Below are 20,470 nucleotides of genomic sequence, written 5' to 3'. Positions count from 1 at the left end.
TCCTTAATGGAGGGACCTGCACAGTGCATCACGGTATCATCCGCATACAAATGTAAAGTTGCTCCATCCACATTTTCACCTAAACTGTTGATGTAGATGGAGAATAATAGTGGACCTAAAACAGAACCTTGTGGTATACCATTAGTAATGTTTAACCACTCAGAAGACAGCCCATCAAAGTGAACACATTGGGACCTTTCAGAGAGGTAGTTCACAAACCACCCACTGCATGGCTGGATATGCCAATACTGGCCAGCCTCTGCTTCATTTAATTTAATTTAATCATTTATTTGAATAGGGACAATGCACATTAATGAACACTTAAAACAAATAATACTTCAAGTGTAAATATGCCGGATTTTAGCTTTGAGCAGTCCATGTAAACATTTATAAAAAAAACACATACTTTTAAAAGACTTAAAATGGTCAAAACTCAAGAAATCGTGTTTTTCAAGGATGGTACAGTGGTGGTATGAATGTGGCTTTCTGTCAAACACCTTGATAGCTCTCTTGTACAGCTGTTCTATGGGTTTCAGGTTTGTGGCACAAGCAAACGACCAGTTTGTAAAACAGTATTCAATGTGCGATAGAATCATGCTTCAAGATGTGATGATCGACGGTATTGAACGCTTTGGAAAGATCAATAAACAGAACTGCACAACTCTGCTTATTGTCTAAAATACCAGCAATATCATTCACCACTTTCATTGTCGCAGTGATGGTGCTATGTTTGACACGATGGGCTCACAGGAACTCAGATGCACGATTCAGTTAACTCAAAAATATATTTTATTTATAAAAGACTAAAGTTACAAACTTAAAACTACAAACAAAATCACTTAATAGGAAAAACTTAGATAATAAACAAAAGATTCACTATGATAACAGACATGGACTCGACGTAGAGACGAGACGAACTGGCACAAGACAAAGGGAGAGAAGGGCTATATACTGTATACACACACACATACATTAGGTGATGGGGCACAGGTGGAAACAATCAGGGGCAGGAACAACAATCAGGCTGACAGGTGACACACAAGGGCAGGAAGTGAAGACAACTGAAACGAGAGGGTAGAGTCATTTACCAAAATAAAACGGAAGGTGACAAAACTAGGAACACAAGACAATAAACTAAAAGTATTCTAATGCTGAAACCTTACAATGTTGCTTTCTGAAACCTGACTGATGTTTACATAGGATGACATTTTTACATTAAAAACTCCTTTACCTGTTCACTCACTAAGCGTTCAAGAACCTTCGCCAGAACTGACCATTTAGAGATGGGCCTATCATTATTTAATAAAGTGGCCACCCCACCTTTTAGTAAAGGCAAGACATAAGCTGACTTCCATACTTTTGTAATTGCATTTGTGCTGAGGGAGAGGTTAAAAAGAGTAGTGAGAGGTGGAGCAATAAAATCTGCAGCTATCTTTAAAAAGAAAGGTTCTACGTTGTCCGGACCAGCCTGCTTTTTAGGATCTAGCTTGGTTAAAGCTTCACGAACAACATCAACAGTAAAAGGGGTAAAACTGAAAGGGTTTTCCAAAACACGTTTTTCAGAGTCACAGACTGTGGTGTTCACAGAAGCAGAGTTAGTGACATAATCAAATAGAGAACCACAGGACACAAAATGCTTATTAAAGCAATTTAACATGGTGGCCCTGTCCGATATAGTGCCAGATGCTGTGGTAAGGCACGGAGGTAGCTCATCACGGATATCACCGGTGGATATCGATTTTATGGCGTTCCAACATTTCCTTGGATTATTTAGGTTTTCTGTGGTAACTGACAAATAGTACTTTGACTTAGCACTTTTGACATTTGAAGTGAAGCTATTCCTTAGCTGCCTAAAACGCAGCCATTCTACCTCTGAGCCTGATTTCCTAGCCTTTGCCCAGGCCTTGTTTCTCTCATGAAGGAGACTGGACAGATTAGCAGAAAACCAAGGATTGTCTCGTCCCTTCACTCTAAATGTACGCAGGGGTGCATGTCTATCAATGATCTCCATAAAACCAAGAGAAAAATAAGACCATGCAGTTTCTACATCAGCACACAGATCAATTTTTCCCCAATCAAACCCAAACAGATCATGCACAAAACCCTGCTCCACAAAATGTTTTATGTCTCTCTTAATAATAATACGAGGTTTAACCTTTTGGACCTTAGTGTCCCTAATTGTGGCTACAACACAGTGGTCACTGACATCATTCGCAAATACTCCCACAGATGAGTATTTATAGGGAGCATTTATTAGGGGACTTAATGTTAGGGCGAGTAGGACTGTCCACAATCTGAGTAACATTCAAAGAGATACAAAGGTTTTTAAAATCCTCTGATACTGTAGTTAACCAGTCCCAGTTAAAATCTCAAAGTAGCACTATTTCCTTGTAGTCTAGTTGAGATAAAAGATTATATAATATAATGTATAATAATATATACATGTTTTGAATTTTCACATCAATTCAAAAACAAGTTGAGTGGTTAGAATCCAACCCCTGTATTTTAACTTTCAAATAAAAACTCGAGAGAATATTAGAGATAAAGAACATTGAAGATAATAATGACGCAGTAATGATTTTGTGATATGAGGGAAATGTGTGTGTTGGGTTTGACTGTTCAAGCAGCTGCTCTGTTTTGTTTTCTCTCTCTTCTCTACAGCATTCTCTCCAGCCATGGAAAATCATATCTCCTCCCCCATCAACTGTGGCACTCTGGAGTACAAGTCTGGCCTCCCCCCCATCTCCCCTGGGAGTTATTCCCCACTCCCTAAGCACTTACTTGGGGAAGAGGATATAAACAGGTTGGATGGTTTTTCCTTTTTACGGTAATTACCTCCCTTTCCTACCAGACTACTACAAAGGTAGAACCCCCCCCCCCCCCCCCCCTGTCCTGACTGATCTGTGCCCCTTGATGTGTGGCAATTCAATTGAAACCCCATTCTGAGTTCTGGTGCAATTAGAAAACATGTGCATGTTGTGTTGGAATCACCTGTTTTTTATTTGAAAATATAGTTTTGGTGCCCCTGATTCCCAATCAGGATGTTGTATTGAACGGTCCCCAGGAACAGGTTCTTTTAACCGCCACTCCCTGTCCTGGGTTCTGTGTATGTGTCTGAATGTCTCTATGATTCCTAGACAAAGGGGGCTTTGGTGGCGAAGTCGATAGGGACTTGGCTTCGCAACTGGAAGGTCACCAGTTCAAGTCCCGGCAAGACCAAGGTTGCATTCCAATAGTCCATTTAGCTTAGGAACCTTCCTAACGGAGTGAAATGACCCGGAAGTACGTCACTGGCAGCCATGATAAGTGCCGTTCCAATTCTCCAAATGAAAGGAAAGGAGGTTTCAAACTTCCTTTATAACCTCCTTTAGCTTAGGAACCGCTGGACCTCCCTAACCGAAAGGAGAGGAGAAAATGCTGCCCCACAATGCATTGCAGCCGCAGCATTTGCCGTCACTCAACAGTCGGCCGTTCACGGACACAAACGATTATGGGAGAAATGATATCATGAAAGTTGCTTACGGTGCTTATTAAGCATTTTAAAACGTATGTGGTAAGTTGCCAAAGTGCTTTGTTTTGAACGTTCATCAGTATTATAATCAAAAAGAGAAATATGAACGTTAGTTTTTACTGAAATGATCAAATAAAGTCAACATTTCACTGAGCTGTGTGGGGTTTGTTCAACTTCTAAAAGATGTTTGAATGGTGATATACACAGTGATAGATGTTAAGGACTAACGTTTATAATAAATACATCTTTATTGATTTTAAGATCTTTTCATACAATCATACGTATTGGGATCATTTGTATTAATGTGGACCGGAGGGAGAGGGTGACGAGCATAAGTTTCACTTTCCTTTTTTATTTCAATTCCAACTTTGGTCATGAAGAATATGTTTCTCTGTTGTCCACGTTCATAAAGCATAAAGCAACAGCATCAGAGCACGGTGCAGAGTCTCTAGATGAGTTTACAGTAGTCCCTCGTTCTTATTAAACATCCATGTTGTAGTCCGCTGTATAGAAAACTGTAGTTTCCATAGTTTCCCCACAGCAGCAGCAGACGCACATTCAGGACGTCCGCTGGCGCATCATAAACACGTCGGATAGTGAAAGTGCAGTCGATTCTCTAAAGTACCGCAGTCTCTTCTCCTAAGTCCTTTTGAATTCTCCTATCCACTATCCCTTAACTCCGTGACGTTTCACTCAGAGGTCAAGGGATAGGAGATAGGGTTAGAATTTAGGAGCTGATTTTTGGATTATCGGAACGCAACCTAAATGCTACCGAGGTGTCCCTGAGCAAGGCACTTCAAAATGGCAGCACACTGCTCCTAACACTAGGATGGGTCAAATGCAGAGAAACAATTTCCCCACGGGGGATTAATAAAAGTCCATCTTATCTTATCTTATCTTTGGTGTGTCACGAGTGCATTGTTATATCTTTTACAGGGATTAGTTGAGCTTTTTGGGTTGTGAAAAAACAGAAGCTGATATGACAAGTTACTATGTTACTTTTGCATAGATAAGCTTGCTCATTAATAGGGTACATTTCTACAACCGCTATTTCTAGAAAGCAGTGCAGTAAAGTGACCTAAGACTGCATGGTCAGAGCCAGGAGTGCATTCATGTGTGTGTAGAAAAAACTACAAGCAGCATAAGGCAGCTGTGAGGAATTCAAACTATGGGAGAATTGTTCAAAAGATTGTTCTAAGAGCTGTAAAGTGTCTTACGGCCCGTACACACAGCAGCTTTTGGCGATTTGTCCACCGCTTCCAGCGCGTCTCCGCCCATTGACTTTGAATGGGGATGACGTCACTTTCCCTCGCTTGTCGCCGAACTGCATTGTGGGGGGGCGAGGCGAAGATTTCCAGGATTTCCAGGATGTTCAGGATTCCAAAGTTGAACAATGTTCAACTTTTGAGGCTGAGCTGGAAGCGACAGCCAATCAGATCCGTTTATGCAAATCTGACAGTTCAAGCGCTAGCCAATCAAACCGCGTGCAAGCTGGGAGAACCAGATCCGCAGTTCATTTCTATATTCCACAAAAATGGAGGAGAACTTAGTTAGTTAGTAGCAAATCACCCGGTTCTTTATGACCAGTCCGTATTTACCTCCTCAATCTGAGGTTCGACAATCGGCCTGACCCTCCTTTCGAGTACCTTATAGTAAACTTTCCCGGGGAGGCTGAGTAGTGTGATGCCTCTGTAATTGGCACACACCCTCTGATCCCCCTTTTTGAAAAGGGGAACCACCACCCTGGTCTGCCACTCCTTGGGTACTGTTTCCGACTTCCACGCAACGTTGATGAGACGTGTCAACCATGACAGTCCCTCAACACCCAGAGCCTTCAGCATTTCTGGGCGGATCTCATCCACCCCTGGGGCTTTGCCACTGTGGAGTTGTTTGACGACCTCAGTGACCTCCCTGCGGGAGATTGGTGTCGATCCCCCGTCATACTCCAGCTCTGCCTCTAACATAGAGGGCGGAGTTGTCGGGTTCAGGAGTTCCTCAAAGTGTTCCTTCCAACGCCCTAACATTCCATCAGTTGAGGTCAACAACGTCCCATCCTTACTGTACACAGCTTGGATGGTTCCCTGCTTCCCCCTCCTGAGGTGTCGGACAGTCCAGAATAACTTTGGTGCCGCCCGAAAGTCCTTTTCAATGTCTTCTCCGAACTTCTCCCACACCCGCTGCTTTGCCTCGGCCACGGCTGAGGCTGCTGCCCTTCGGGCCTGTCGGTACCTTGCAACTGCCTCGGGAGTCCCCCGGGATAACAAATCCCTGAAGGCCTCCTTCTTCAGTCGGACGGCTTCCCTGACCACCGGTGTCCACCAGGAGGTTCGAGGGTTACCGCCCCTTGAGGCACCTAAGACCTTGAGACCACAGCTCCCCGCCACGGCTTCGGCAATAGAGGCTTTGAACACCGACCACTCTGGTTCAATGTCCCCAACCTCCACAGGAATGCCCAAAAAGCTCCGCCGGAGGTGTGAGTTGAAGGCCTCCTGAACTTGGGCCTCCTCCAGACGTTCCCAGTTCACCCGAACTACACGTTTGGGCTTACCAGGTCTATCCAGAGGCTTCCCCCGCCACTCGACCCAACTCACCACCAGATGGTGATCAGTTGACAACTCCGCCCCTCTCTTTACCCGAGTGTCCAAAACATAGGGCCTCAGGTCCGATGATACGATAACGAAATCGATCATGGACCTTCTGCCTAGGGCGCTCTGGTACCACGTACACTTATGAGCATCCTTATGTTCGAACATGGTGTTTGTTATAGCCAATCCATGACTAGCACAGAAGTCCAGTAACAAACCACCACTCCGGTTCAGATCAGGGGGGCCGTTCCTCCCAATCACGCCCCTCCAAGTGTCTCCATCATTGCCCACATGTGCTTTGAAGTCTCCCAGCAAGATTAAAGAGTCCCCTTCAGGAGCCCCATACAGGAGTCTTTCCAGGGTCTCCAAGAAGGCCGTATACTCTGAACTGCTGTTGGGTGCATAAGCACATACAACAGTCAGAGTTTTCCCCCCCATAACCCGCAGGCGTAGGGAGGCGACCCTCTCGTCCACTGGGGTAAACTCCAACAACGAAGCACCCAACCGGGGACTTGTGAGTATCCCCACACCCGCCCGGCGCCTCACACCTTGAGCAACTCCAGAGAAGAATAGAGTCCAACCCCTATCCAGAAGTAAGGTTCCAGAGCCGACGCTGTGCGTAGAGGTGAGCCCAACCAGATCCAGCTGGTAACGCTCCACCTCCTGCACAAGCTCCGGCTCCTTCCTCCCCAGAGTGGTGACGTTCCACGTCCCCAAAGCCAGCTTCTGTCGCCCGGGTCTGGTCCGTCGAGACCCTCTGCTTTCACTGCCACCCTTCTGGCAGCGCACCCGACCCCATCGCTGTTTTCCGTAGGTGGTGGGCCCGCGGGACGGAGAAGCGGAGGTGTTGCCCACGTTGCCTTTTCGGGCTGTGCCCGGCCGGGCTCCGTGGCAAGCCCGGCTACCAGACACTCGCTGACGAATCCTCCTTCTGGGCCTGGCTCCAGAAGGGGACCCCGGGCTTCCTCCGGGCCGGGTATCCTCACTTCTTTGTTGTTCTTTCATGAGGTCTTTTGAAGTTGAAGTCTTTTGGAATTGTAACCCAGTCTTGGATAACATGGGCTCTGAACATGTTGGTTTATAATTTGGCAGACCAAAATATCAGAAGACCTTAAGACGTCTACACACGGCATCTATTGCATGTCTGTCCGTCAGAGTCACAGCCAAATATTAGCAGCTCCACCTCAGCTGCCCTAACCCCTAATCCACATTAAACCGCCACACGGCTCACCCCCAAATTGGCCAAATATCCTATCAAGGCAAATATCAAGAGAAATGCTTGTTTATATAAATATGTATTGTATTTGAAAGAAGATTGGCAAACCGAAGCATATATTTGTAGGCAGCACAACAAGGATATGGTGGATATCATAATGAACAAGTAAATACATCACTTGTTAGTGTTGCTCTGTGGGATTAGGTCATTGTTGCGTGCTGTGGCAATCATTTTCTTGTGTTGTCATACCCCGAAATAAAGAGCGGTGATGGAATGCTGCAGCATAGTGATAACAAAAGCCCATTTTAGAGGATAACTGAAGGACCCCTGTATTACACTTTGTTGAGTGAGGGATTAGCCCTCCATTCTCTTTGGAGTTAAGAGGTTTACTACTCGCTCTTGGCCAAGGTTCTTGAGATTACCTCGCTGACCTACAGTGAAGCACTCTGACAGCGGCTCTTGTTCACCGTGTTCTCCACACCCAGTTAGAACACACATTGTGATAAAGCCAGATGGATCTTCATTCCCTGTTATAACTGATAAAGCAACTCCAGTATTTTATCACTAATGTGACAAGTAAAACACCAAAGCTCAGAAAGAGAAGAGGGCCGAAACGTCTGGGTCATGAGTTAGAGCAGTACATCTGACCAAATCTCCATGGCACCTTCGGATCTTCACAAGGTTGCTGCGTTTGGGTCTGATCTGAACTGACTGGCTGCCTCAGCTCAGCTTATCCCAGATGATTCAGCAGGAGAAACAAGCCAACTGTCCAGACCTCTCCGGCTCCTGTGTGTCCTATGACTGTCACACTCAATTCTCCTTTGATGGCACTGCGATATTGGTCAGTAATGTCATTGGCTTTTTGTCATTCATTTTTTGAGATGCTGAAATGCTAAGAAGGACTGTAGATGTTGATTTCCTTCTTTAGCTATAGTCACTGCGATATCGCTCTTTAAATGTGCTCCAATAATTGAAGGAGTCCCTAAATGTTGAGGCTTCAGTAGAGTATTATACGACAAAAGAGCAGACAGACATACACTGAATTCAGGTGAATCATTTCATTTGAAGTGATTTATTTGATTAAAATCAAATCAAGTTTTATTTATATAGCACATTTATAAACGATTTTTGGTCGAGCCAAAGTGCTGTACATATAATAAAAATAGCCTACAGTAGAGACACTTTACAGAAAATACAACAGCACAGATTGTTCAGAATATCAGTATTAGAAAAACGACACCCTCTGTCCTTAGACCCTCACATCGTACAAGGAAAAACTTCCAGAGAAAACCCAGTTTTTTTTTTTTTTTCAGATTGTGATTTTGGTGGTTACAAATAAATGACCTTTTTAAAACTGAATGCTCCAGTTTACACTTGAGTGCTCACAAACAGCAGACATGCACACAATGGATGTGTGCAGTAGGTTACTTAACTAACACCCGACACTGATGTGTGCTGATGTTGTTGTGGAAGAATCTCCGATTCACTTTCTTTAAGGGCGTTACTTTTCTGTTTCAGCTATCTCTATTTTGTGTGCGCCGCATGCCCCAAAGTATATATTTCATCAGTATCAATGTATGAACAAAAATGAATGAGCACTATTTTTATTTTATTAGAAATGCCTCGCTAGATGACGGCGAGGGTCACAGGTTTGATTCCCAGCACTTCCAGTTAAGGTGAGATATGTATACTGCTCACTCACAATCTGCATGCCCTGCATGTCCCATTAGCATGCTATTGGTCGCAAGGAATTGATCCATCCATCCATCCATCTTCTTCCGCTTATCCGTGGTCGGGTCGCGGGGGTAGCAGTTCCAGCAGAGAGCCCCAAACTTTCTTTTCCCTGGCGACATCAACCAGCTCTGACTGGGGGATCCCAAGGCGCTCCCAGGCCAGCGAAGAGATATAATCCCTCCACCTGGTCCTAGGTCTACCCCTTGGTCTCTTCCCAGCTGGACGTGCCTGGAACACCTCCCTAGGGAGGCGCCCAGGTGGCATCCTAACTAGGTGCCCGAACCACCTCAACTGGCTCCTTTCGACGCGAAGGAGGAGCGGCTCAACTCCGAGTCCCTCCCTGATGACCGAACTTCTCACCTTATCCCTAAGGGAGACACCAGCCACCCTGCGGAGAAAACCCATCTCGGGCCGCTTGTATCCGCCAAGGAATTGATGAAAATTGAAAAAACATCATGATTTGACTTTTTGAGGATGAGCCACTTGTCGATTTGAGCAACAGAACGTTTTCAGAACTGGCGATCAATCCAAAGAACAAACTATAAAACAGTTACAGACCATGGATATGTGGCTCCGCAGCCAGTGGGAGCATGTTAGTGCTCTGAGAGCCTCTACAGCAGGGGTGCCCACACTTTTTTGGCTGGTGAGCTACTTTTGAAATGACCAGCTCACCGAGGTCTACCAACCAAAAATAAAATCCCAAATTGCAAGGGTTGCTGAATAACACGTTTTATTTATACATGGGATAACTACAATAGGGCTGCAACAAACGACTAATTTGATAATCGATTAATCTATCGATTAATGAAACGATTAATTGACTATTCGGACTATTACTGTATGTCTTGCACAATTTCTCAAACGCTCTTATTTTAGGGTGACCAGACGTCCCCGTTTTCCGGGGACAGTCCCCGTTTGTATTGGCCTGTCCCCGGTTGAAACTCTCCCCGGAAATGTCCCCGTTATTTAATATACGTTAAAAACACATAGCAAGGTGAAATAAAACGTTTCATGTCAGGACACACTGGGTAAACAGACTGCGGTCAAGCCAGCCCCCACTTCGGAAAACACAGTCAAGCCAGCCCGCACGTTGTATTGCGGTGCGCGAATATCCTATGCATTACGGTAGAGGCCTGTAAAAACTGCCTTCAAAATAAAAGCGTTTACTCGGTCAATAACAAATATACCTAAAAAACACACCAAACATATTCATATATACTGGAGCTTAAATAAGAAATATGTACTATATAATGTAATCAATAATAATTTAAAACAAACTACGTATAACTACCACATTATAACTGAGTGAATGTAAAATGTAAGTATAGTTATGAAGACATATCTGACATTTCCACTGGGTGACTAATTTCAATTGATGTTGACACCATCTCACAACACTCCTAAAATAACATTACTTTCTGAGCACAATTTAAAATGTATGCTGTTTAAAATCTCAAATTAGATCTATTGTCCATCTATATTTTGATTATTATTTAATGGAAACCGTCCATAATCAAAGGGTCACTCGAAGTCAATCAAATACTTATTTCACTTCAGGGTGATAGCAGGAGACCCCATCTAGTCAATCAGAGAAAATCAGGACAATCTGATGTAGAATTTCAAAATAAAATACTTTTGAAATCTCATATATGGGCTATCATCCTTCTGTTTTTAGATAAGAATAAAACTAAAACAATCCAGTATCAAATACTTACGTATTTCACTTCAGGGTGATAGCAGGACACCCCATCTAATCACTCAGAGAGAATCTTGACAATCTGATGTACAGTTTCAATATAAAAGACCTGAAGTCTCATATATGAGCTATCGTCCTTCTGTTTGTATCCAACAGTTCAAATGTTCGAATTACAGTGAAGAAAATTGGATATGTTAATGATATATTGACCGCAAAACTCAAAATGTCCCCGGTTATAATTTTGACAATCTGGTCACCTTATCTTATTTAGCCATCAACTTTTAGATTTAGCTTGAGGTTGTTTTAGGCATGTGGAAACTAACAATGAAGACAATAAAGATGAATACTTGATTCAAAAATACATATATTATTAAATTAACTTAACAAATTGTGAACAAAATTAACATAGCTTTTTATTAATTAAATAAATAATATTTCACATCAAAAGAAACAACAATGTTTTACCAAATCGTATTAAATAATCTGATGACAGAATTGTAAACAGAATAGCTGAAACTTTAACAAAATAAAGAGTAACTCTGTTACCTCTAATCAGTGGCGAGCCGTGACTTTTATACCTAAGCCCCCCCCCCTTCCCTCGAAAAAAAAGAAGAGATATTACGTCATAGCGTATACTTCAGCGGAATATCAAAACAGCGGCCCGGGATGCGAAACGTATCAATGACAGCGACCCTCTACCACACAAAACAACTCCATTTATATAAACACCTATCATGACAGGGCACCCACAGCCAAGTAACAATTACAAATGAATTATGTCGGCACGGCGGTCCGCATTGAAAATGACTTAGGCCTACCTCTGATGATCAAATCACTTAAACACAAAGTCCATCCTCCTGTCCTTTTGGATGAAGCACTTGCGGGTCATTCAGCTGATCCTTTGCCACTCCAGTTTATCATTGTAACTCAATCTTGAAAAATAATTGATAAAATAATTTCGCAACGATGTCATCACTATCACTGAAGTGAGCCATCATGAACGAACTTATGCTAATTATAAATCTATCGATCATAAATCTATCGATCATAAATTTATCGATTAGATTTATGATTCGAAAATAATAAAAGTAGGGTAGACATGTGGATATTATCCGGCTGAACAAAACGTGCATTTATCTAACAGGTTCGTTTTCCACAGACCTTATTTCGAGCTATTTTCCAAAACCCTATGGAGAAATCCCATTGCTCTTTTGTCGAGGGAATCCGAGCGAAGCTTACTTCCGGGTTTTAGGATGCGTCACTGCACCACTTGCATAAACCTCACAGCGGGCGGAACTTGTCATAAAGTCCGCGAAAATAAAGCCCGCCCATTTAGAGGGAAGATATGATTGGTCAATTGTACTGTCATTTGACATTACTCTCTCGTTCAGTTACTATAGCTGGCCCTCTGTGAATGTAGAGAGGGACCAACAAGCCCTCCCGTCTTCACAGTAACTCGCAGAGACGGCATTCCAACAGAAACTGAACAGGCAGATTCGAAGGATTTATTTCTTTGGAAATATTATTTTAAATACAATTAAATCAAGTTATTTTGGTAAAATTAATGAAAAATGTAACAACAAAAAAAAAAAAAATGTTTAAATGTTTTTTTTTAATGTTTTCAAATATTATTTTTTAGAATATCTTAGGCCCTCACAGAGGGCCTAGAGGGCCCTGACGGCTCGCCACTGCCTCTAATCATTAACCCATGTTTGTATAATTGTGTTAACTCCGTGTGTTGCTGCTAGCATACATAACACCTGACGTGGAAACGTTACTCGTGGAACGCTACAGAGCTACTAGAAAGACAGTCGAACCCGGTGAATTCCTCCGTCTGAATGTGGTGCACTTTTGCTAAATGTTTAGACAAATTGCTCCGCCCTTACATGCTAAACACTCTTGGCAACGAGCATTGTCCACCTCAAGACGGGTAACATTTAACCACACCTTGGAGCGCTTCTCTCCGCCATCCCCGCCGTGTGTTGCTGCATGTAGCAGCTGCTGTGTGTAAACTGCCCCGCCCCCTCGCACACAGACGGGGGAGAGAGAGAGATCTCGTCTCGATTGGAAAGATCAAAAATACACCGACCATAGACGCATTTGTTTGTCTTTTTGCATGTTAGAAACGAGTTGGCGACACTAAGACTGCGAGATAATGTTTGTGTAGCAATAATACATGACCTTTCTCAACTCGCTACTCGGAGGGAAGTCGCTGTCATATACCTTGTGAACACTCCGATAATGCCTCTCCACGTTACCTTTCTTTGGCAGAGCGAGGCTTGCTTTACAAATAAGGCAAATAACCTTTGAATGTGACATCACAAGAAAATATTCTTCCTCCCATTCTGGGTGGAAGTGGTATGTTTTTAGCTTTTTGTTCGGTCCCGCACTCATTTTGTTGTTCTATTTCGTATATGGCTTCGCCCTCTAAGGCTATCGCTATTGGGTAATCCCCCTGCGCCCCCGCGCAGCACTGAAAACTTGTAGTCCAAGCCCACCCGCAAGGTGGGCCCCACCCTCGGACCTCCTTCCGGTATAAATAGGAAGGAGGCCCGGCAATCTGCTCCCTCTTTTCTTCAGCAAACCAGCACAGTTACTGAAGCACAGCAATTGAGAATCATCATGAGCAACAACTGCGTCCGTGTCCCTCATGTGGCTCTGGGTTCATAATGAGTTATGACCAGCAGAGATAAAAGCAGTATGCGAATCCTGCCTGGGGTCAGAGCACGCGTAGGTGCAGTAGGTAGCATGCACACACTGCGCCCGTCTCCCCTCGGGCGACAGGAAGCGGAGAGCGGACGCTCTTGCTGCTGCGGCCGAGGAGGACGATTGACCCGTCCAGGCTTACGAGCCGTGGACGGGGCCTCGTGTCCCTGGGGCCGAGTGCCGGGCAGGAGTCCGAAGAAAAGCAACTCCTGCCCCGCCTCCCTCCACGGTTCACCGTGCGGTTCTCCCCTCCCTCCTCTCCCCCGGACGGGGGAGACAGAGTCGGAGCAGGGTGCCAGCTTGGCGGCCGAACATGCTTTCCCCCTGAACATGCTTTCCCCCTCTCCGTCACCACAGCGCAGCGGCGAATAACATCGCGCTGCTCTCCAACTCGGTGGTGACACTGGTAGAGCGGTCCACCACCGAGGCAGAGGAAATCAGCAAGGCGGCCAGCACGGCGCTCATTCTGTGCGCGTCCGTTGCTGTCTCCCAGACGAGGATTTCCGCGTGGGTGACACAGATCTGCACGCCGGCTACAGGAGGCCGCAAGCGGAGAGACGCCCACAGCAACCGCCTCGGCATCACACTCGCCCTTCGGCGGCTGCAGGGGCTCCGTCCCACGTCTCCGCTCCCCCACCACCCCAGAGACAGGGTCTCCCGGCGGCGAGTCAAAGGGGAGTGAGGCTCCCCTGCTCCTGGTCTGCTCCGCGAGAGCCTCCGAGGAAGCAGAGCCGGTAATTAAGCCAGCTCCCACTAATCTGTTGATTAAGTAGACAGCAGGGCTCCCTGCAGAAGCCTGCTGGTTTTAACCTATCGGTTAATAACCTGCAGAGCTCACGGCATTCCTCTGTCCGAGATACGCCTCCTACACACGGTCATAATAAACCCATGAGCGTCGTTATAACGCCTCATGTGGACAGCACTGCGCACACCTCCACTCATCCCCTGAGCGTGTACACGCCTCATGATGACAGCCGGAGTGAAACGCAGCGTGTGGAGGCTTCCTCGCAGCCCTTTCGCCTCACGGGCAGCGAGGGCAATGGCGTGGCTCGTCACCATGACGACCATTACAGGCTGAGTGCCCCCAGTGGCAGCGCCCGCAGCCCCACGGCGTCAGCACTCGCTGCAGAAGCCTGCTGGTTTTAACCTATCGGTTAATTAACTGCAGAGCTCGCTAATTAAACCGGCTGCCACTAATCTGTTGATTAAGTAGACAGCAGGGCTCGCGGCAGAAGCCTGCCGGTTTTAACCTCGGTTAATAACCTGCAGAGCTCGCTGCATTCCTCTGTCCGAGATACGCCTCCTACAGACGGCCTTAATAAACTCATGAGCGCCTCATGTGGACAGAACTGCACACACCTCCATCCATCCCCTGAGCGTGTACACGCCTCATGATGAGAGCCGGAGTGAGACGCAGCGTGTGGAGGCCCCCGCGCAGCCCTTTCGGTCCAAGCACACCTTGGGTTGCCTCACGGGCAGCGCAGGAATGCATACTTCCACGTACCCATCATCCCGAAACACAGGAAATAGCGTACGGATATTTCCTGGCTCCTCGCATTTTTTATGTAGAGAAGGCTGGAGCCGCTACACAGAGGAGGGATGAGAGTGTGGTTTCCTCTGGACGACCTGCTATTTGCTGGCTCGCTCCAGGGAGGAAGTCGCTTTACAGACGGTACATTCGTATCTCATCTGTCAAAGCCTGGGTTTCATAATGAATTGGAAGAAAAGCTGTCCTCTTCCCTCTCAGACAAACGGTTATCTGGAGTGGAATTAAACTCAGCCAGCATGAGAGCCTGGCTCTCGCGGCAGCGAGTGGAGAAACTGACAGCTCTCCTCCGGCATGTCACAACCCACACAGCCCTCTCCGTGAAGCAGCTGCTCGGCGTTGGCGTCAGCTGGTCACGTGGGGATCCCCCTGGGTCTCCCCCACAGGTGGAGTCTCCAGAGGTGGTACATTCGCTGCAGAAGCCTGCTGTTTTTAACCTATTGGTTTATAAACTGCAGAGCTCGCGGCATTCCTCTGTCCCAGATATGCCTCCTACACACGGTCAAAATAAATCCACGAGCACCGTTAACGCCTCGTGTGGACAGCATACACACACCTCTCATCCTCTGGGCATGTACGCGCCTCATGATGAGAGACGGAGTGAAATGCAGCGTGTGGAAACTCCCTCGCAGCCCTTTCGCCTCAAGAAGCGCGAGCGGAGAGGGTGAGGGCGTGGCTCGTCACCATGACGACCATTACAGCATATCTCAGAGAAGCCTCTCCACCCGCAGTTCCATGGGATACAAGAAACACTCCTGTCATCCCAGGAACAGTGTCTTGCGCTCCAAATCCGAGCTGCTGGAACTCCTGTTGAAAGAGGATATTTCCAGGGTTCCTCAAAGGGAGGAAAATCAGGGGTTTTCACTCCCGTTATTTTTCTAATCCCGAAAAAGACTGGGGCAATGAGACATCCTCGATCTGTCAGTATTCCACATGCTGACGATCAAACAGGTGCTGGAATGTGTTCACCAGGACGACTGGTTCACTTCCACCTGAAGGATGCATACTTCCACATACCCCTCATCCCGAAACACAGGAAATTCCTGCGTTTTCCATTTCAGGGAATATCAGACCAGACAATCGTCTGCCGTTCGGATATTTCCTGGCTCCTCCCATTTTTGTGTAGAGAAGGCTGGAGCCACTACACAGAGGAGGGATGAGAGTGTGGTTTTCTCTGGACGACCTGCTATTTGCTGGCTCGCTCCAGGGAGGAAGTCGCTTTACAGACGGTACATCTCATATCGCATCTGTCAAAGCCTGGGTTTTATAATGAATTGGAAGAAGAGCTGTCCTCTTCCCTCTCAGACAAACGTTTATCTGGAGTGGAATTAAACTCAGCCAGCAGCAGAGCGCAGCTCTCGCGGCAGCGAGTGGAGGAACTGACAGCTCTCCTCCGGCATGTCACAACCCACACAGCCCTCTCCGTGACGCAGCTGCTCGGCGTTGGCGTCAGCTGGTCACGTGGGGATTCCCCTGGGTCTCTTCCAACAGGGGGACACTCCAGAGGTGGTTTATTCGCTGCAGAAGCCTGCTGTTTTTAACCTATTGGTTTATAAACTGCAGAGCTCGCGGCATTCCTCTGTCCCAGATATGCCTATTACACACGGTCATAATAAATCCACGAGCACCGTTATAACGCCTCGTGTGGACAGCATACCTGTAGGGGGTGTTATTGAGCAGGTGTGTCTGTGCTTCTAGTGCCGGGCGGACCCAGTAGGGCGCAGACTACATCATGCTTCGCCCTTAACCCAATAGCTATAGCCTTAGAGGCCGAAGCCATATACGAAATAGAACTGAGGTTACCTACTGTAACCCCAGCTTCTATGAGTAAATGGCGCAGCCCTCTAAGTGCGGGGCCCCACTGGCTCTACGAATAGCTGAAGAAAAGTTATTTTGTATGAGAGCAGATTGCCGGGCCTCCTTCCTATTTATACCGGAAGGAGGCCCGAGGGTGGGGCCCACCTTGCGGGTGGGCGTGGACTACAAGTTTTCAGTGCTGTGCGGGGGCGCAGGGGGCTTACCCAATAGCGATAGCCTTAGAGGGCTGCGCCATTTACTCATAGAAGCTGGGGTTACAGTAGGTAACCTCAATCAAGTAAACTCCTGAATTAAGTGGCAGGGAGGCCAAGGGAGGAGGGATCAAAACCTGTTTTGTCTATTTTAACGGAGCTGGATTATTTTTGTATGAATGACTCGCGATCTACCAGCATTGCCCGGTCGACCGCGGTCGACGTACTGGGCACCTCTGCTCTACAGGAACACATGCCCCACCAGGCAGCTGGCCCAGGGCTAGCTGTTAGCATGCTAGTTTCAGAGGATATCTGACTCAGTGCAACACACTGTAACATCTTCACAACCTGTTGATAATGTTAATTGTGTTATAAATATATTGTACATTTAAATTCTAACCATATCTTACACTACTTTTAACCTAAATAGATTATATGTAATAGCTCCTTGATCAGCCCGCTACATATTTGTACATATCCAAAATGAATGAATTAAAAACCATAAATCATTTAAGCTTTAATACCAATATGTGACATTATAAAACTATTTTATTAACCATGTCAAAAAAACAATTACATCATTGAATAGGCTCATCATTTTGTAATTCATTGAAGTCATTTGTCAAGCATATCATTCTAAACATTTCCAGGTTGCAGCTTCTCAAACTAAAGGATTTTCTTTAAAGACACGGTTGTGGGAAATAACAGATTAGTGGATAATGAAAATAAGTCATTCATTATATAAGAATATCTGGTGAGTATATGCTATTGATCGTGAGTTTTTATATAAAGCATGTTCTCTCTGACTAAGTGCTTAACCAGAAAGAACCAAATTCCATTTACAACAAACACCACACTCTCCACTGCGTCCCATACACAAAGTGAGGTAACGTCCTGTAGAGCGAAGGCCGTCCTCCTCCTCCTCCTCCTCCTCCTCCTCCTCCTCCTCCTCCTCCTCCTCCTCCTCCTCCTCCTCCTCCTCCTCCTCCTCCTCATCCTCCTCATCCTCATCCTCCTCCTGATGATGACTTTTCCAATGGAGCACACACAAAGTATATCACATATAATGCTTTGATTGATTATATTTTCTTCCTGGTTTTCATCTGTGTGCCTCCATTGTATGTATCACAGACCCTCTCCCCGCCCTGTCTCTGGACACTAACCGTATTGCTCTTGTCTCTCACTCCACTGTAGGCCTCCTGAGCCAGTTTACAGCACTGTGAACAAACTATGTGACAAAGCACCCTCCCCCCGACACTATTCCCCAGTGGAGTGTGACAAAAGCCTCCTCCACTCCGCCCCTCTCCCATATCAATTAAGCCTGTTCCCTGACTCGGACATCTCCAGGTATTTCACACCTCCACCACATCTGTTCCTGTATTTAAACGGCATGCCATGTTACCATTTCCTCGTGCACAGCTCTCACTGCCTGCCTACGTTTAGCTTCCACAATGTATGAATTGAAAGCAGCACTATTCAACTTCAGTAACTACCTCCAGCACTGCTGCACAACCAATACTAAAAATCACTTACAAGCAATTCGTAGATGTTGTGCATTTATAGCCGAATGTATTGCTCACTTATGTCTATGCTCTTTTTGAAGTAATCAGATGTGAATCATGTATCAGTGTAATCACATGGACAACGTGACACACCAGTAGATCTATAATGGTGTTGGGGCAAAAGTCCTAACATTGCAGGTAGGTTTCTTGTAAACTGCTTCCATTGGTTAACATCAAAAGACAGATTAGATGCTGTGGATTATTGCCATGTCATCAAAATGACGCTGTATGGAGGAAGGAAGGTCCCGTTGATGTAGACCAGTGGTTCCCAACCTGGGGGGCGCGCCCCCCCCGGGGGGGCGCCAAAGATCGCAGGGGGGGCGCCAAGCCTCAGAGGCCAAATATCATATTTAGACTTTCTTTTTTTTTTACATATACTGTAATTGTAAAGCAATACATGATTGTCGCTAAAAGCCTTGTACATTACAATAAAATCTAAAAAATAATTGATTAATTAATTTTAATAAAAATTCAAGTTAGTATTAAAGGCATAAAAAGACAGAAATTTATAATTCTTTCTTTAATAGAAATGTTTCTTCTGCCCGTAAAGTGTCCAAACCAGGCTTTTCTGGATAAGAGCATTTTTAAAACATAGTCATTGTCCATGCTGGTTTCAGTTGGATTATTCGTCACAGTTGCTCCGATCAGATCGGTCTCCTCCATTTTGTAGATTATTTACGACTTTTGAATCCACATAAACACATCGGCAAAATCCGGCTTACTTTGAGCATGTGTTTTAAACAGTTTAATCCCTTTGTGAATTGTTTCCACTTGCGCCGTCCTTTAATTTCTTCATACAGCGGGAATCCAAATGAATGAATCCTGAGTCCAATAACCATCAAAGTCACTCCAATAGTGCTCCTTAATTACGCTTTCATCCTCCGTTAACAAAATACTTCACATTCATCCAGTTTGTGACAGTAGTTGTAGCATTTTTGAGACTTTGACACTTGAATTACTGCTAGCTAAATCAAAACAGCTGGTTTTCAGTGTTGTGTGGTTTGATAAATATCATGCTTGTTTGACAGTGCAGCAGTTGAACTACTGTCTTTCACTCCTACCTTGCTCATATGTTCACTGTAAAAACATATATATTTACTGTTAAAACATATACATGTTTTTTGTGTAGTCTGTCTTGTCACAAATCTTCTCAGAATGAAAGTGTGTGGCCTGAATCTGAGTCAGTCCCCCGAAAAATGCTATTACTTCCCTGAAGGGCACACTTAGATTGGGTGTTTACACACACATACATATACACATGTAAGTGTGTGTGCTAATGTGTCTGTGAGAGGAGCAGAGAGAGAAAGCGAGTGAGAGTGTGCGTAAGCATGTGATCAGGTTCCTCTGGCTTCAGAACTGAATCGGGGACAGTGATTTAAGTAGAGCAGCGTTCCCCTGTGGAGCCCAGCACTCTTCCAGCTCTGTCACTTAGCAAAGCAGCTCGGAGGTTTTGGTCACCGTGTTTGGTCGGTTGATGTCCGCCCGGCCTGGAGATGCTGAAACCTACCGACACCCCCGAGCTGATGTACTATCTGAACTGTCTGTACAGGGAACCCAGGAAGGTTGTGCTGCACAAAGGCTCCACAGGCCTGGGCTTCAACATTGTGGGCGGAGAAGACGGCGAGGGGCATCTTTGTGTCCTTCATCCTGGCCGGAGGGCCTGCTGACCTGAGCGGAGAGCTGAGGAGAGGGGACCAGATCTTATCGGTGAGTCACCTCACTCTGATTTTCTACCAGACACACAACCATGTTTGAAAAGAGTCAAAAGTGATATTTAATCCATCTAGATTTGGAAATTTGGCTCATGTGTTATAGAAATGTGTGGCATATTGGTTAAAAACCAAAGCCATAACCCAAAATTCAAGCTTCTTAGATAAGATAAGATAAGAAGTACTTTATATAAAG

At 45.5% G+C, this 20,470-nt stretch overlaps 1 protein-coding gene across 1 annotated transcript in view; it reads left to right on the top strand.

Annotated features, from left to right (window-relative positions):
* The window catches only part of dlg2 (discs, large homolog 2 (Drosophila)), a 125,276-nt gene that overhangs the window by 60,802 nt on the left and 44,004 nt on the right, over positions 1-20,470 (top strand). The window contains 5 exon segments of the mRNA XM_034232935.1: positions 2,662-2,827; positions 8,929-8,988; positions 18,198-18,350; positions 20,115-20,190; positions 20,192-20,272. Of these exon segments, the coding sequence (XP_034088826.1) occupies positions 2,662-2,827; positions 8,929-8,988; positions 18,198-18,350; positions 20,115-20,190; positions 20,192-20,272 (536 nt within the window).

The sequence above is a fragment of the Gymnodraco acuticeps genome, unplaced genomic scaffold, assembly GCF_902827175.1.
Source record: "Gymnodraco acuticeps unplaced genomic scaffold, fGymAcu1.1, whole genome shotgun sequence".
Taxonomy (NCBI): Eukaryota; Metazoa; Chordata; class Actinopteri; order Perciformes; family Bathydraconidae; genus Gymnodraco; species Gymnodraco acuticeps.
The sequence above is the reverse complement of the archived record's forward strand: the minus strand, read 5'-3'. Positions and strand labels throughout refer to the sequence as shown.